The sequence below is a fragment of the Nyctibius grandis genome, chromosome 4, assembly GCF_013368605.1.
Source record: "Nyctibius grandis isolate bNycGra1 chromosome 4, bNycGra1.pri, whole genome shotgun sequence".
NCBI lineage: Eukaryota > Metazoa > Chordata > Aves > Nyctibiiformes > Nyctibiidae > Nyctibius > Nyctibius grandis.
In genome coordinates this window covers 102,287,176-102,306,304 of record NC_090661.1, presented here as the reverse complement: position 1 = coordinate 102,306,304, position 19,129 = coordinate 102,287,176, and the positions used below count along the sequence as shown (strand labels likewise).

The following is a 19,129-nucleotide window of genomic DNA, read 5'->3' as shown; positions in this document are numbered from 1 at the left end:
GTAGCGCTGCATGGGGTTGTTGTGGCCCAAGCATAAGACCCAGCACTTGTTCATGTGGAACCCCATGTCGTTGGTCTCGGCCCATCTATCTAACCTGTCCAGATGCTACTGAGCTCACGCTCCCCCCACCCCTTATTTCTACACTCACAAGATAAGGATATCGATACACAACTCACCATACCATTTGTTATTGAGATACCGATTTCACAAGAAGCTATCAAGATGAAAGCCAGATATGTACAACCTACAATGCCATAACACTAATGCATAATTGATTTTCAAAATACTGGTCTTGCAAAGAAAAACTAAGCATGCAAGTCATTACCATTAAGTTTCTGTATGACTTGTTTTAAAATTACGTGCCATGAAAGTAAGATGCAGCAGCCAGATCTTTTAATATTCCAGAAGTAGGGTACTTAAAGGCAGTTTAGTAATCAGCAAGAAAGATGTCATTACACAGCAATCTCATGATTAGGAGTTTTATCATTTACATATTTAACAGCGTATAAAAATAAATCGGGCACAGAAGAACAAAATATTTTAATCCTGTTTCACTCCATTTCATACCTGGGGAATTATTTATTAATTTCAGTCCACATTTTTTCCTGAGGTTTGGAGCTGGGGTTTTTTGCTCATTTTTAACTATACTTTTGTATCAATTTCATGAACTTTTACATGCGTGTCCAGCAATGCTGATTTGATATATAAAGACCTGAACTTAAACTGCTGTTAAATAACAAATGAAAACCCAAACTATTTAGTTTCACACACATCAGGCAAGAGAGTAGGAGAATCACCAAGAGAACAATTCGACAGAACAACTCGGTAAGGCAGAAAATGATGCCTGGATAATGGCTTTCAGCGAGGAGTCCAGTCTACAAAACTTCTTGAAGAGGGGATTAAGAAATTAGCTAAGTTACATTTCTTTTATGCAGATGAATCTCATATCAAAGGCCTCTTTTAATATACCAGGCAGAAGCCATACGATTCAAGGGTTGGAAGATAAAAGTTAGGAAAACTGAAATTAGAACTAAAGCGGATAGCAGGGAGTGGGGGAAGTTAATCTAGGTAATTATTAGTCACAGGAGTAATAAAAGTTAAAGAAAAATGGTGAATTATTAATTCTTCTGAAACATTTACATTAATAGAGAGAAGGTTACGCTTTATCAAGTATATGACGATGCAGCTAAGGACAGCACTAGCCAGAAGCACTGCTGATGACAGCCCCTTTGAACTTGAGGTGAGCTACCAATTTAAAATATTTTTTAAAAGAAATACACACATTTTCGTCATCAGCTCCTTAACTAACTGGAAACAAGTTATCTGATAATACACCAAAATTATGCAGGTACAAATAGGAAAATGGATTTTCATTATTTTCAGATCAAACTTACCCTTTGCCTTCAACTATTGCTTCCTTAAGATGTATATAGGATGCGGGAAATATGCCCTTTGAGATGGAGGGAGAGGGGAAAAAAAATGTTTTAAATAACCAGTTGCATATAACATTTTATCTATTATCTAAAAATATACCCAGACACATTGCCAGGTCTGCAGAGCCATTCACATCCTCTTAAGCATCAGAATAGTTGTGTTGTGGTGTTTGAGGTTTTTTTTTTAATGTACATTTTGTAGGGCATGTCCTTTCAAGTCGGTGTTATTGTAACCTTAGCAAATACAGACTCGGTGATTTTAAACTTATCTTCACAATATCAAAGAAAACAGCAGTCACAAGTGGCCCTACAAAGGGGTGTTTCCTCCTCAATCGTTAGTGCTACAAGCCAAAAACCTCTTCAGATAGTACTGCTTTTCTGAAAAAAATCTTCTAAATTAATCTCCAGATGCCAGAAATACAATAACAGCTTCAAAATAGCTCATATTAAAAAATAACTCAACTCAAGGTGAGAAAATAAGTTCCTCCACCTCACTCTTTGAGGTAGTAGTTCAGTTTTCTTATCTGAGAACACAAAAAAATACATTCTTAGAAAGCTACACGAACTGGGGGGTAGGGGCTGTGCCTTTTAGTCTCACTAAAAAAAAAAAAAAAGTTACTATATTCAGCAGTAGAGAAATGCATCAACACACAGAATTAATTTAAGCCCAGAAGAACACATAATTGCTTCTTAGGCTGTACAAAGCATGTTCGTGAAATATGGTTTGTAAGAAATTCAGTGTATTCCCAAAAAAAGAAAATATCAGAATAGAAAAACCAAAGAACAGGCCTGGTTAGGAAATGGGTGGGACAAACCACACAGCTCTGTGCTTTTAGACATGCAGGCACAACTCAAAACACACCTCTGTAGGCAAACATCACATTTTAAGTGTTTTAAGGGATGAAAGAAGCAAAACCAGAAGCCATTTGATTCTGGTTAATTACTACTATAAAGTAAAAAGCTAAAAAAATAAAACACAATATTATAAGCTGTATTTGTGCTGTTTTCTTTCTTTTTATTTCAGAAAGGCTGCTATAAACAGCAGCCCTTTATGCCCACTGAAAGCCTAACAACTAGGCAAAATTACACCGTAGAAGATTACTCCCCCTCTTGCAGGGAACAACTGAAAATCACGATGTAGAGCTCTGTATCATTTTCCAAGATGCAACTGCGAATACATTATTTAATAGACAGTGCAGCAAAGTTTCAGCCTCTAAACAGATCAACTCGAACATAAAGTTCTGAACTTTTTACTGAGGCAAACACTCTGGTACACCAGTTGCTGCAGAAAACAAGCTGATGCACATCAAGCCATCTATAGTGGCTGTACATAGATACACCCTTAAACTGCAAAAGAGAGATATGCAACTCAGCTTTTAGGCCTTGCTAAAATAAGTTGCAGTTAACTTGAAAAATTCACATTTACCAGAGGCTGAGACTACACACCAGCAGTTACCAGGGATCAGTGGACACATGGTGAATCGCACCCGTGCAGCACCGTAACACATGCTGGAGATCTCCGTTATAACACACCCAATGCCACAACACATCTCTGCCCAGAGAAAAACGAGCGCTTGGCGCTGGCAACACTTACTTTCTTGGATTTTTTTCGTAGTGTATAACCTCTGTACCAACCTAGGAGAGAAAAAGGGAAAAAGCATTAAGAAGTTCGTTAGTGTCACCTACCAGCTGGTCCTTCTCAGCTCAACAGCACCTTAATGTGGTTTCCAACCATTCTTCACTCCCACCAGCATGCACACCTCACCTGAATTTAAAATCCCAACAGGATTAATATCCTGGCTAAAACAAGTCGTCTTGGAAGCTATAAAAATCAGAGTGACGATGATCAAACTGATGGAGAAGACAACATGACAGAGATGGCATTTTACATGATGCGTTTGTCATTCATTTAATTTTAATTACAAATTCACCAACATAAAACCAACTTAAAAGCATTAACTTTACAACAATGTACTGTTTGACTAGCTTGATTTTAAAACCTATTTAAGTTCCACAAATGCAAGTTTCCAAATGTAAATCAGCCGTTGGTCATCTCAGCCGAAAACAAGAATACTTTGGGATTTATGATTCACACATGAAAATATATAAGCAAGGAGCCCTTCAGCCCCAATTCAGCACGAGGCAGCAAACACCCACCCCGCAGCAGTCCCGATGCTGCTTGATCATTCAGCCTGTGGAAAAAAACCTACAGTCCCACTCCTGATAACAACTCGGGCAGAAAGAAAGTTCAAGGAAGACAACACATGCTGATAAATTCATTATCCACACTCTGGGACTAGAAATACAAATTAAAGTCTCAAGCAGACAGGATTTTTCAGTCTGCTCTCCAGTAGAAAAGGGTAAAATGATTCATCACCGTCACGCTGCATCAGAAGCCTCCCCTCTGTGATCACCTGGGGATGGTGAGCGGTATCTTCTTTTAATCTGGTGTCTACAACGATCACGGTTCACTTCCCTGCAGAGGCTGCAGTGGTCTCACATCTCGCGTTTCTGTTGCTTTCAGAGCAGTATCAACAAAAACTGTTGCTGAAACGACCATGCACAGTTTGTGGCTCAGGTGCAGAGAATACAAAGCATTTCTGCTTGCACTTACTCCACTACCTAAAATCTGTGCACAGACACACAGAGATTTCGATCTTATTAAAAAACTAAATTCCCTCAGTTTTAGATGAATAAATGAATATTTTAGAAGTTCTGGAGTCTAAACTGATAAACACCACAACTGATCAAATGCACTGTACAAACTAAAGGACATATAATCATATCTCCACCACCTCTCTTCTCCCATCCCATCTTCTCTGCTGCTGTCTGACTCCAGACATCGCACTGCACCTGCAGATTAAAAAGCCACGTAGCAAAGCAAGCTCCTCACCGCTGAACCCCTGCTTTCCAAAGCTCTGCAGCAAGGAGTAAGATCTACAAGAGACTGCAGATAAGCAAGCAGCTGAAATCTGCCTTGGAGAACTGGCTACACTCCCGCTCGTCCCAGAGGTCCTAATGCGGCCAGGCAAGTCCAACCAGGCTCTTCACCAGCAGCCACCACCTAAATGTTCTTCTTGCTGGGTATCAAGCCTGTAGCTATGCAATGGGGAGCCTAATTTTCAAGGAGATCTAACTCTCACCAATTCAACTGGAGGCACTGAGCCTTGCCATGAACACGCATGTGTAAGTGCAATGTAATTTAAATCACAGAATCATACAATGGTTTGGGTTGGAAGGGACCTTAAAGATCATCTAGTTCTAATCAACTACCTAAGACATAAAAACAATTCAGTTCCTTAGTTCCTCATGTGCAAGATGAGGACAGCTCTCCTCCACACACACAGAGGCACTACAAAAACAACCAAGTCCCTCATAAACATGAATTAAAGTAATTAAGGTCACAAAATAGTGATTTTTCTTCAAAGAACAATAAATACGGTTTGTTGTCAGACAACGGACAAGGGAAAAACAAGTCTAGTATAGCCTCTGCTTCAGTTGAGCAAGATGTTGAGGTGTTGAAGCGAGTCCAGAGGAGGGCGACCAAGTTGGTGAAGGGTCTGGAGGGTCTGACCTATGAGGAACGGCTGAGGGAGCTGGGGTTGTTTAGCCTGGAGAAGAGGAGGCTCAGAGGTGACCTTACTGCAGTCTACAACTACCTGAAGGGAGGTTGTAGCGCAGTGGGAGTCGGCCTCTTCTCCCAGGCAACTAGCGATAGGACAAGAGGACACAGCTTCAGGCTTTGCCAGGGGAGGTTCAGGTTGGACATTAGGAAGCATTTCTTCTCAGCAAGGGTCATTAGCCATTGGAAGGGGCTGCCCAGGGAGGTGGTGGAGTCACCATCTCTGGAGGGGTTTAAGAAAAGACTGGACATGGCACTTAGTGCCATGGTCTAGTTGACATGGTGGTGTCAGGGCAATGGTTGGACTCGATGATCCCAGAGGGCTCTTCCAACCTGATTGATTCTGTGATTCTGTGATCTAGTCCTCCACACTAAAAGCAGCAAGGGGTAGAGGGATGCGTGAGCGCACGTGCTTGTTAATGACATGGAGAAGGTATCCTCACACACCTATCAACCTATGTGACGGCCCTGCCTAACTTCAGCTCTGGATTTTGTAATCTCAGCATTTTGGGGTTTTGCAGATCATGAAAAAAATGAATGAAAACCCCAATGCCTGAGGGCAGAGAGGGCAAACACCTGATGTCAAATCCTTCCGTGAAGCACCCAGCACAGAGCTCCAGATCCTCCTCGCTCCATTCACGGCCAGTTCAGTTTCAGACAAAACACCAGCAAAAGGAAAATGGGCTGATGCCATAAATATTTTTCTAAAGTGACACGGGCTTTTAAGTGGCTTATTGATGTGTTAGGAGGTTTGTAGTCTCTCCCTTAACAAGTATTATGGGTTATAATGGCTGGAAATATACATCCACATAAACATCCAACTAAGAAAACAAACGAGTGAAATATTTGTGTGTGTGTTAAAGCTGAAAAAGACACTCAAAGGGAAAAATTTACTGTTGCTTCTCTTGAATGAGGCACCTATTTACTACACAGTTACCCAGATAAGGTATTTGCTGCATTTAAAAAAAAAACAAAACACAAAAGCTGCAACCAACAACTAAACATTCCCACAGTATCAGGAATAACTTATTTGAAAATACTTATTTGGGAACCTTCCCACAGCAGCACTAGGAATAAACTACTGTTCAAACAGGCAAGCTTGGGTTTGAGGCTTATTTACTGTTATATTTAATAGCTATTCACCTTAATGAGCCGCATTTATTGATCACACGTTCCGTTTGCCCATTTCACCAAATAATGTAAAGAAACAGAATTACAAAATTAAAGATCAGGCAAGTACTAATTCAGAACGTGGCAAGGATTTGTTGTGGGATATCTGCTATGAAACACAGTCCTTGCGAGATGAAGGGTATTTATGAAGTCCAATGGCTTTGCTGTTTGGCTTCTCCTGTAAGGCTCATATTAGAAGCTGTGAGAAGAATTTTTCTAACTGAAAAATAAAATTGTCTGCAATTCTACCTGAAAGAAAAAATATTAATTTGACTTTCAAGATCAATTATTCTAGAAAGAAGCTTTTAAACACTGAGATTTAACAGTGAAATGTGCACATTCATTTCCAATGTCATAATTCCTAGAAAAATACAGGCTGTTTATAACAAGACTCCACCTTTACAGGATCTGCACATTCAATTATTTGTACAAACATCTTCTTGCATTTCAGAGAAAAAATAATGTTTTCTTTGATGAAAACTTAAAATATTAAAATGTTTCAGTAATAAAAACAAATTTCAAAATAAATTCTACATATAGGTAAAAAAAGAAATATTTTAAACACATAAGCAAATCCATCTTAGCAACCCATTCCAGTACATGGTAGCACCATGAAATCCTATTGAAACCTGCCTGTCCTTAAAATAGGTCTTCTAGAGTACGCATATGAGACCCAGTCCTCCCAGTTTCACAGAATCACAGAATCAATCAGGTTGGAAGAGACCTCTGGGATCGTCGAGTCCAACCATTGCCCTGACACCACCACTTCCCAGCCTCTTTCGTCTGCAGAGAGAAGACCAACGGAGAAAAGATTCACCGTAAGGTTTTCTTTACAACAAATCAGATGTAAATCTGCAAATCGGGGTGGAGGAACAACTACAATCTACCACTTCAAAACCCACAGACACATATAAGTCTTCAAAACTACTCCTGACTTACAGACAACTATTTCATAGTAACAATTCTACAGTAGGGTGCCAAGAGCAGAATGCATAATAGAGCAGATATCAATGAAAGAAGCCAATTTTTTTCCCCACTATTAAATACAGGGAAAAGGGGTAGACCTTTGAGAAGCAGAATCACAGATCCTCAGGAAAAAGGCATTACTGACTCTTCAAACGACTTTTCTGTCCCATGCTCACATTATTAGTTGGCTTTTCTCCAGATTGGCCCATCCCACTGCAGCCTAACACAACCCTGACACAGGCAGGACCGATGGCAGGGAGTTCCCAGGCGCACACCTGGACGTTCGTGCAGGTGCTACGAAACCTCCTGGGGCACAATCTACACAAATGTTGTATAGAGGAACGTGGAGATCAAAAAGCTCAAGTAATTACCTAATAACGGCAGCTCTGTGAACAAGAGGTAAGAATTATTGCATCTCATTTCCCATCACAGCAGGTACGTAATGAGTAATCATTGTATAAAATGTTTGGAATAAAATTAACTTATTTGCATTTGCATTTCTTTTAACATTACTCATCCCACGTGCTTGAAGCCTACCAACCATGAGAGTGCGAAGGGCTTTCTATTATTCAAGGCCAGGGGGAAAAAGTGAGTCATCTCCACTGTCCCACTTAGTTGGCAGCAGTCATGATTTGATGTGGTTTCACACACCCTATTCAGGATGCAAAGTTTCTCCCATATTCGTTAAATAAATCTATTTATATATAAAAGTACAAAGCTGCACAATATTTAAATCATTCAATTTGCATTTAAAATTTTTGCATTATTAGATTTTTATTAAAGCATATAATGTCAGAAAACGGAAAGATTGCTTAGAGTCACACTTGGCATTGCAGCGGCAAGCTGAACTCTGTAAGAAAATGCCAGAGAAAATTCATTTGCACAGTGATGAGCAGAGCATTGTTTGTTTTAGTAACTGTAACAATGAAAAAAACTATTAGCCAATATCTAAACGAAATATATCACTCAGATGTACCAAAAGATCAATGTCTAGAGAAAGAAATCAAATCAATATATTAAAGTAAATCACATTTCCGCAAGACTGTAAGCGTTAGAGTATTTTAAACACAGTTTAGTTAGGTGTAACTCACACCTTTCCAAACTGCAGCATGCCATAAAATTTAAAGTCAAGTATATCGTGAAAGACCTGTATTTTGCTTGGCTCAGTACTGGATCAAGCAAGAGCTGAAAAGTGTTCTGACAATGTTCACATTCTGCTGATTACCAAACTCAGCATTCAAATTCCCTTTCACATGGATCAAGGAGGGAAGATTTTGGTATATGTGATGTTTCTACAGCTTCATATCAAAAGCAGCAAAGCATCTGAAAAGCCTGAAATCAGTCCATGGCACTGCAACACGTGTATCCGTCTTATAAGAGAGACATAAATAATGTAGGACCCAGGTGACTTTCAAATTCAGATTAAACTTCTTTTAGCAGCAGGCTCTTTTGCATTACCCAAGGGCATCCAAAAAGCATCTATCATTTCTCTAACGTAGGATAGATGCTGCGATTGATCCATACAAATAAAGCTGGGCAAACATCCCTCTTGCATAGAAAAGGAAATGGTTATTCACCAGCTACCAACCACATGCATCTTCATTCCCATCTAGCATTGGTTAATTCGTGTTCATTAGAAATAACGTGTTTTGTCCTTTAGCAAAAAGCAAGTAATTCGTCACCTCATAACACGAGAAGATAATGTCACAAACAGAAAAGTAATGCCATTGTAAATACATTTTTAAATGCAACTTTTGCCAGCTTACCTTCATATGTTTCCAATATGTGCACGGTGTCGCCTATTTGTAAGGCAAGTTCATCTGGTCCCCTCGCGTCGTAGTTGTAGAGAGCTGGACAGAGGAAACACCACCATTAGCACGCGCAAGACAACATAACTTCCAAGATTTTTGTTTCTCCACGTAATTGTTTTTATTACTCATTGTTGCCATTCTCAACCTTTTTGTAAAGGATTTTGTAAAAAAACAAAAATATCTGTAGAAATTTGGCCAAGTCCTTTAAACCATTAATACTTCCCCTCGTAATGAATCTCAAAAAGCCACAAGTCCACTTTCTAAAGACAGTCCCTCACTTCTAGTGCTTTGCCTCTTCATAACAATACAGTCAGTACATTTTTTTTGTTGGACTTGTCTTCCAGCACTTTGTGTCAATTTTACGCAGTTCTGTAATGAACTGCACTGTCTTCCACTGTCAGCTCAACATGCAGAAAACCTACAGAGTGTCTTTAGAAAACCTGAATTATCACCACTAATATTAAAGAATGATTCCTCAATCACTTCATTAATTTGCTGCATACATAATATGTTTAAAAACAACATGATTTCAGAATTCCTGAGTGCCAGAGGTAACTGCATCAACCCACTGTACTCGTGGGAGAGACTGGCCCTATCCCTTGTTTTACAAAGTTATACTTTACTCATTAGCAAGCCCTGACAGCATCCACAACCTGCACCACCACAACCTGCAAATTCACCAAATGCATCTCTTTTCACAAATATTCCTGAGTGGCTCCAGTCACAGGCAGGGTGAGGAGAGACAATAGAGCGAAAACCATTTCCCCTTCCAGTGCAGAATTCAGAGAAAGCCCGGAGTCCTGCCAACCAGTGCAAGCAGCAAGAAGCACGACGTGAGAGATGTGAAGGTCCCCCACGTTACACACAGCTCGTGTCAATACTGGAGACCTAAAGGAGGGCAGAAAGGATTCTGGACCGAGCAAAATCTCTCAGATTTGTTTAGATGCACCTACATAGCAAACCTCGCAGCTGTGTATATTCCAAAAGTGACTTCATCGTAGGTCATGAGTCCCAGCTCAACCCTTGGAGAAGAGTCTGTTCATTACTGCCCTCCAGACCAGCCGTCAGCCTCCACCCATGCCCACCCACATTCATCTTCCTTGAAGGAGCACCTGATGAACACCTTTGGCCGATGATGAAGTCAACTGCAAAAAAACGAATGCTGGAAAAAGCTCATGCCTCATGGCCACCAACCCGCAGGCTGCCCACGCTCGGCCAGGCTTCACTCCTGGCCAGGGAGTAACTTTGGAGAGAACAAAAACTGGTTTGCTCTGAAATAACAGTAGCCAGGTATATACCTCTAGAGATAATTCGAATGGGAAAGATGCACCACCCCACTCACCAATGAAACGGTGTCATAACCAGCAAATAGAAACCACGGTGATAGGTTGGTTTTTAAAGTGCCTGATAAGAAAGCAGAATTTTTGAGAACTGCCATCTCCAGAACAATCAACTACAACAAAAAAAAAAGTCATTCTAAGACCACTCCTCCCTACCCTTCCCAAAAGAAAATCTGAAAACGCTGAGCACTGAGCAATGCCCAGAAGAAGACAGGAAATTTCTCTGACAAATACGCTGCAAACTAGGTTTGGTTAGAAAAAAATATTAATAATCTGAAAAACAAAACAGTTATGACTCCTAACGCTAGATTTTTACATTTCTCATGGAGCAAACTCTCTGTAAGGAACAAAATCTTCCAATACCAGGTAGGTCCTCATGACTGAAAGCAGCGACTTCAGTATTTCACAAGACTGAAGTTAATGAACTATACTCAAGGTGGACCTGTGAAAGTTTCTGCACAGGTTCTGCAACTGCAGTTACTCCCTCCAATGAGGTTACCAAGTTTAAAAGCGTTTTATACGCTATTCTTAGTGACTAACAAAGCGACAAAAAGAGTCTTCCACCTTCACCATGAGGAGCTACACACTTCTCATCTTCACATTTCCAGTACGTAAAGGGCCGTGCATCTCTGAGCACAGATCTCCTCTTTACAGTGACAGCCTCCAGAATGCAGTGTCAAAGGATAGATTTTAAAAAATATCTGAGAATCAGGATTTCTTACTATTTGTCATAACTCTCCGGGAGCGAAAGCATTTTTGGAATACGATAGATACCTCAAAACTTTCTACTACCCCTCAGATAACCACTTGCTTTTCTTTCTACATGAGTTTCCAGGCACAGGGTTGGTGTGCAGCATTGGTCAGAAGTGCTCCAGTGGGACGCTCAGATATTATTACTGGCACAGAAAGACTCAGGTAAGTTACACATAACTCCTCTGCTTGTAGGAAATCTCACAAATGTTCGGACCAAAAGAGTTCACAGGACATTAGAAACGTGTGCTGTGCTCGTTACAGGTCACAAAGCACTTCCAAAAAAACTTCAAACTTAAAACCTACAGCAAAAGGCCAAAACTTGCAGTTATAAAGGCATTGAGATGTCAGACCCAGGAAGCACCCTCACTTACCTGCCCATTTTCTCCTATTCCCAAGTGGTCCTAAGAAGCAGCCCGTATTACACAGAAGATCAACAACACAAATTACATCTGTAAGAACTGGTAACTGAAGAAAAACACCTCCTTGACCTCAAATCTGCTAATTGCTTTAGCCCGAAGTGCGCAAGCAAGGGAAGATCCAAGCAGGCACATGAGAAGGTCTAATCCCACCACGAGGACGCGGCACGGTGCCCGGCGCAGCCTCCAACCGTGGCCACGACTTCGTTTTCAACCTCCAGAAGTTACCATTTATTCTCCCCAGAATTTATCAAATTCCAACGTACAACGCTAACATCAACAAATACATGATGGGCTGTCTTGGTCCTTTTCTCTCTGGTACCCCTCTTGCTTGACGGAGAACAGACTTTAGAGTTAAGAAGTAAATAAATATATCTGAGTGCAAAAATGAAAAAAAAATATGAAAAAGCAATTTGGAAGAGAAAACATAGTTTGGAGGGTGAGATTACAAATAGAGGACACTTCAGGGTAAAAAGAATAAAGGGCAACTGCATCGCAGAGACCAATATCAACAGTATTTAAATTAAGGCTTTAGAAAGCAATATAGTTTTATTGACATCAAAACAAGCCGAGCTCGCTATTCCTGTTTTAACGTTTTTGTTAACTTTTTTAGTACTAAAGAGAGATAAACCCTCCCTCCTAGGTATCTGGCACAGAATATTTCAAAGCCATAATTGCTGTTCTGCAGGAGAAGAGGGTTCTGTGAAAAACACATTAACAAAAATTAACATTTTGAACTGTTCTGAGCAGAGGGATGTTAATGGTGGTGAATACACGGCACGCTGCTCAGTAACACTCATCAGAAATGTTTTCAGTTCAGCTTTTGCACGAAGCAGGGAAGACAAAGTTACACAGTTGATACTAACTCCTCCAACTTGTGTGGCTGGAGTTCCTACTCCGTCCTTCGGGTCTTCATTTAGCTCTGTTGAACACTGACAGCTGTCATTAGAGTCGAGAGGACCTCTGGGTGCTAAACACGTCCAAAAAACTATTGCAACTCGAGTTTTCCACCTTCAGGACCCCGATGAGCAATCTTGCTGCCTCGTACCAGACATCCCAGCCAGGAAAAATGCGCATTGTGACAGATGAAAAACAGTCCTGTGCTCAATTCACACTTCAGCTAAGCATTTCTCAAACATTTAAACAGAATAGCACTGCAGATCAAAGGCAGCTCTGAATAAAAGACATTAAAATTCATATCCAAGAGTGCTAACTGGTGTCTGTCCTAACAAGGAAGGTCACGTAAAAGGAGCTTCACTGTAATGACCAATTACTTAGAAGATGACAAACAGCCATCAAGTGGTAATTACTGCCCATGACAGCTCCCACTGACCCAAACTGAGCGAGGAGCAATAACCATGGAGGGAAGATTTATCTTTAAAAACATATGTGTGAAAAATATCACATTTTTGGCTTGCAGCAGCACTGATAGATCATGAAGCAAATAATCAAAATAACTATAAAGTGCATTCCACCCCTGTGATTACAAAACAAGGCTTGAACTACACTGCATACTCCTATAAGCTAGCAGATAACTCCCTCTCAGGGTAATTTTTTTATGTAGAGTGACATCAAAAGATGTTATGACAGATAAAATGTTTGACTGGAGCAAAAGACAAGGCTTTAATTCAAGGAAAAGACAAAATTTGGAGAAATAAAGCATGAAACTGCTATGCTTCGATTTCATCTGATCAACTGTATTCTGAGTCACCATTTAAAATATTTAAAAGCCTGAAGTATAACTTCCAAATTTTTTTATTTTTTTTTATTGAAATAAGTTTTGCTTAATTTGGAAAATCCAGGTCTCAGTGTGACGGACTTTTAGCTTTGAGAGCCCTAAGCTAAATGAAGCTGTAGCAATGTTTACACCAGCTAACATGAGGCCTCCCCATTGTGCCTGAATTACAAATCAAGGCTCACTGTTTTGGCAAAGGAGTTATGTAGCCTTGTAAGCCAGAAAAACCTTTGCTATACAATTCACAAGCAAGATAAGGAGCACGGTTACTTAAGCATCAAAAGACTTATGACTCAGACCTAGTCACTGCAAGTTAACCTCATGGTTAACACTAATACAGCACTCCAATGCTCTTCATCCATGCACAGATATGTTTTTCCCTTTCTAATAAACTCCAACGGAAGATGACAGCTAAGCTTCTCTATTGCAACCCAATACTCTCACGCCTTATCATTGAGAAGAATGCTATTTACAACGTGTTTTCTCCTTAAGGGATGCATCTGTGATAGAGGCAACTCAAGAGACCATGCAGAAGAGACACCAAAGTCACTGGAGCTCAGGAAAGATGCTGCTTTCTGAAATGCAAACGCGCTGCATTTCCACAGAAGGAATACAGGAGTTCAGGCACTCGCAACCCACAGAATCACAGAATCAATCAGGCTGGAAGAGCCCTCTGGGATCATCGAGGCCAACCATTGCCCTGACACCACCATCTCAACTAGACCAGGGCACTAAGTGCCATGTCCAGGCTTTTCTTAAACATATCCAGAGATGGTGACTCCACCACCTCCCTGGGCAGCCCCTTCCAATGGCTAATGACCCTTGCTGAGAAGAATTGCTTCCTAATGTCCAACCTGAACCTCCCCTGGCGAAGCCTGAGGCTGTGTCCTCTTGTCCTGTCGCTAGTTGCCTGGGAGAAGAGGCCGACTCCCACTCTGCTACAACCTCCCTTCAGGTAGTTGTAGACTGCAATAAGGTCACCTCTGAGCCTCCTCTTCTCCAGGCTAAACAACCCCAGCTCCCTCAGCTGTTCCTCATAGGTCAGACCCTCCAGACCCTTCACCAGCTTGGTCGCCCTCCTCTGGACTTGCTCCAACACCTCAACATCTTTCTTGAAGTGCGGGGCCCAGAACTGGACACAGGATTCAAGGTGCGGCCTCACCAGTGCCGAGTACAGAGGGACGATCACTTCCCCAGACCGGCTGGCTACACTATTCCTAATAGGGGCCAGGATGCCATTGGCCTTTTTGGCCACCTGGGCACACTGCTGGCTCATGTTTAGCCAGCTGTCGATCAGCACCCCCCAGGTCTCTTTCCATCGGGCCGCTTTCTAACCCAGCACCACATCCCTCACTCTGGGCTACAGTCTGCACTATAGATGAAGTATCAGGTCCATATAGCCCAGTATACAGCAATCAGCTTTAAATGAGCACGGGAGTCCCCTGCACAGGTGACCTCCTTCCAGGAGAAGAGGAGGACTGCTCTCCCTGCAGAAGACCCTTGCGAAAGTAAAGGGGGCAGTTGCTCCCTGACATCTCTGGCACAAGCTCTGCACCTCCCAGACATCTGCATCTGACCGACGTTTTCTAATTACAAGGTTAGCCTGCAGAAGAGAATGACCACAGCATTTTCTCAAAGCCATGGACAAAGAAATAAAGAGCTTTATTTTCCAGTTATAACCATCATTAACTATGACTGATTTAATCTAGAGCTGTGGGGGCCTATCACACTTGCAAAATCACACCTACAGACTACATTTCCTTGACAATCATGTTATGGGCACACTTGCACTGGTTTCCAAACAGACCATTTCAAGTGCAGTCTTCTATCTAACCTGCTTATAAAAACTGAGGTAAACCAAAATTCTTCATGATAGGGAAAGCACCTAGTAGTTTTGGGGGACATGCTGCTGATGAATAATGAACAGTTGTGGCTCTTGAGGTCTCCACTGAACAAAGCCAGAGGCATATGGATTTAGTATGTCTGTTAGTCGAGGTGGAGTTAGCGGACGTGAGGGCTGAAGAGCATCCAGCAAACGTGTCAGTGAACCCTCCAAGATGTAATGAGCAGAACCAGGATGGCAAGAGAGAAAACACAAAGTCACAGTGACAAAACCATCCTGAAGTCACCTCTCGTTCCCACGCCGCAGGACAGGGGGTTTCAGCACCGCCAAAGGTATTTGTCCTCCCCAGCTGTGCTTTCAGCCGAGCGCCTCTCGGGTAAAGGCTCGCCCTGCTCCCTTCCTCCTCCCACCACAGCCACAAAGTACATCTACCCAAGAGTACTGAAGTGCCAACAGCAAAGGATTAGTGTGGGCATAGAAAGAGACGTTTTTTCAACTCTAGGAGTTGATAAAGAAAGGAACAATGAATAGGGCATTACAGTAATTGCACTAAAAACCCATTTACTGCTAAAGAACACGAAACAAACACCTCTACAGAATGGCACTCATTAATCTGCGTGCATTAGAAAAATGAGGAGTGCAACACTAGAAGAATTAGAGAAGTGACAGAGGGGAAAAAAAGGAAAAAGCAAACAAAGGTAACATCAATATATACTGAAAAAGCTTTTCTCTGACTGTATGAAAGCTGAGCTGTCTTAAGGTACCATAAAAATGTTAGAGCAATACTCCCTGGAATTACTTTGCATTAAAGGCTGTATTAATCGTTCCACACTCCTAAAAGAAAGCAAACTACATTTTACACATTATCAGCTTTATTTTACACTGTCTTTTAAAAAAAATCCCAAAATCATAATTGTGCTTTTTCCATAAAAGCAGACTGAAACCGCAGAGGTGAAAGCAAAGTCTCTTGCAAATTCTCTAGTATTAAAACCAAAAGAAATCTGAAGGTTCTCCTATTTTCTCCATAAGGAAAGTGGTTGTTTTCAGTATTAGGGGGACTCCTTAGTCCTCTGTTACTTATGCTGACAAGTTTCCAATTTTCACAGCTGAGACTAATGGAGAAGGAAGGAAAAAAAAAAGAAGTGTACAAGTCAGGATTTACACCTAAGATTTGTTAGACAATTATTTCATGTGTGTATTAACCAAGGACAGGTCTTCCTGCCTTACTGAAGTCACCCTGTAGCTTGCCATTCCTGGTCTCACCAAGTTCAGTTCATGGTTCTTTCTCAATATTCCAGTTATTTTGTCATCCAAACATTCACAAAAGATAACTTTCTTGAAAAGAGGAGAAGTCTGAAGAAACTCTTAGGCTTGAATGGTTACCATCAAGCTAACGAAGAAAATACAGCTCATGGTTCCTCCTCCCCAGTAACACACTACATCGTATTGATTAAATCCATGAATGTGACTTATTGCAGGTATCTCTCCAGCAGGACTAGACTAAATCCAGCAAGTTTAAGTAGACAGATTTATTCTCATTTTCCCTTACATAAGGGAGACCATTCCTCTTTCCCCTCCTCCACCTGAGCAGCAAATTCCTGGGATTCATCTGGAAGCTCTATTCCCACGCGAGCCCAGGAGCACTGCCTCTCCTTCAGGAACTACACAGGACATCTGGTGAGGGTCAGAGAATCCTCAACCGGGACTCTGGCACCCCTCAAACTGAAATCCCTGCAACAGAAGGCTGCCTTCCCTCTTCCCAAGTGAGGATGCAAAATGTACAGAGGAATAAATTCCGCATTTAGAGGAGAACCTAAGCACAGGCGCAGCACCAACTGCGGGTTGAGCACAGGCTAGAAAAAGCAAAGGGCCACCCAAGCCTCTACAAACATAACTAGACACGTCAGGTTTCATAACAGATGGCAACACAGGGGAGCAATACGTTTTGCAACTCATCTGGTGTCTTATCACTACCCAATATGAATTAATAAGCTGAGGAAACTTCATAAATCCAGAGTAATCCCGGAATTTAAGTCATGTTGCCTTCCAGAAGTGCAACTACCCTGTTGCTGAATCCTGCAGGCAGAGTTCAAGTAGGACAGAACAAGATGCACACTTGTCCTTTCTGCACTAATAATAAAATAAAAGAGTTTTGGATCTATCCAAGATTTCCAAGAACCAAGTTCAGGTTCTTACTTTTCCTCCTCCCTGCTTTTAAGCCAGATAATTTATTTTTAGGGAGCTAATGAAGTACGATGCTAACTCACTCTTTTCACAGCTTTCTCCCTCCTCCTTCTTCCTACTTAATCTGTATTCAGAGCAGTTCACCACTAAGTACTGAGGATATAAAGCTGAAACTAGTGCTAAAAAAAAAGATATCATTATTGACTATAACAGCATTAATAACGTGCCATAATGCATAGCTAACAAGCAGCACAATCAAGAACATTTTAATATTAAAAATTGATTTGGAAGGCCATTAACTGAAAAGACATTGTATGCAAGAAGTAATCACACCACCCCAAGCCCTTAACAGTGGCTTTTGGAGAAAAGCAAGATGCTGATGTAGGCAAACAGAAAACATTATCCACAGGCAGATGTCTTGGCATCTGTCTCCTGGTAGTGCAGAATCACAAAGTGAGTGAGTTTTGATGTTCCCTCGAATATCCTACTGGGGGACACTAAGAAGTGTTAACTCAGCTCCTGCCATGGTGGGCCTACAGGCAACATCCTCAAAGAAGGCAAAGACAGCATCTGAGCATGCACTATGCTTACCACCGTGTATCTGAAGAAAGGACTTCTTTTAATTAATTGAAATTCAAAACAGCCTCTACCTGGAGTCTTGGCAAAATCTGCAACACCTTCAATACTGCTGTGCATAAAATGCACCGAGGTATCCGCTGGGCATGAGAAGGAAGGAAGGCAAAGAGTTAAACGCTGAAGGGGAGGAGGAACTAGTTCAGCTTACGGTCAATGCTGGCAGAGGATCAAACGTGTATGAACTGGTCATGAGTCGACGTCAGGCCGTGTCATCAGATGGAGGTTCCCCAAGAGAGGACAAGTGACGGAAGCTGGCAGGGCTGCAGCTCCACACCCCTTCCTGGCTGATGTGCCTCCGGCCGCGCGTCCCTGCCCCTTCCCTTGCACCAGCGCTGCCGCCCCCCTCACCCCTCAAGCCAACAGTCACAAGGAGCTCAGCTTGCTCAAAACCTCAGTGCTTTCTCTGCAATAGCTCCGTAAATAACTCAGAGCAATTGGGGAAAACCACAACGGCAGAACAGCAAAGGCAGCAGCACATGGCCAAGCACAGGTGGACAACAGCATCTACTTCAACAGACACCAACTACAGCCTTAGGAGAAGGTCCCAAATACAGCAGTGCAGTGCCAAACTGTCCTGCCAAACACAGGAGCAGGTGCAAACATCCCCAAACGCAACAAGCTCAACCTTAAAACCAGCTTATGAAAGAGACTGTGTTAGAGTCATGTGCACAATGCAAGCAAACCCTGAAGTCCTCCCCAAGCCAGTGCTCCAGGCCAGAACAGCACAAATTATGGTCGAAGTCTGCACAGGTACCAATGCTCAATCACAAGGTGCCAATCTGGTGCTCAAGGAGGGCATTCAGCTTCCCAAATGGTTGGGAGCAGCACCTCTTGTACGGGCTGGGTAGAACAGTCGTGGATGACAGACACAGCCAGTTCCTCAGGACCTTCATCCTGCACGGGGCAAAGCAGAACCTTTATGAAAATACCTTTTTCTGCTTTTGGCAGCAAGAATGAAGCACAGTTATATCTGTACGAGGATTTTAACAAAAACAATCCAAACCACACTCATCTTAGCTCCATCTGAAGATGCCTGATGCATCAGTCCCCTGCTTCTTCAAGCTTTTCCCTTGCCATTGCAGCAGGTCTCTATTGCACCAAACATACTTTTGCAAAGAGGGTGTCTTTTGCTAAGCATTTCTATAGCAGTGAGCTTAATGTCACAGCTATATTTTAACAGCCATTTCAATGACTATAAAAATCAAGTTCAACACAATAAA

At 41.8% G+C, this 19,129-nt stretch overlaps 1 protein-coding gene across 2 annotated transcripts in view; it reads right to left on the bottom strand.

The window, feature by feature from the left end:
* The window catches only part of DOCK1 (dedicator of cytokinesis 1), a 313,699-nt gene that overhangs the window by 279,520 nt on the left and 15,050 nt on the right, over window positions 1-19,129 (bottom strand). For both annotated transcript variants that reach the window (XM_068400212.1, XM_068400213.1), the window contains exons 2-4: window positions 8,958-9,041; window positions 3,028-3,068; window positions 1,395-1,450 (exon numbers count right to left, since the gene is read on the bottom strand). In XM_068400212.1, the coding sequence (XP_068256313.1) occupies window positions 1,395-1,450; window positions 3,028-3,068; window positions 8,958-9,041 (181 nt within the window). The remainder of the gene's footprint in view (window positions 1-1,394; window positions 1,451-3,027; window positions 3,069-8,957; window positions 9,042-19,129) is intronic.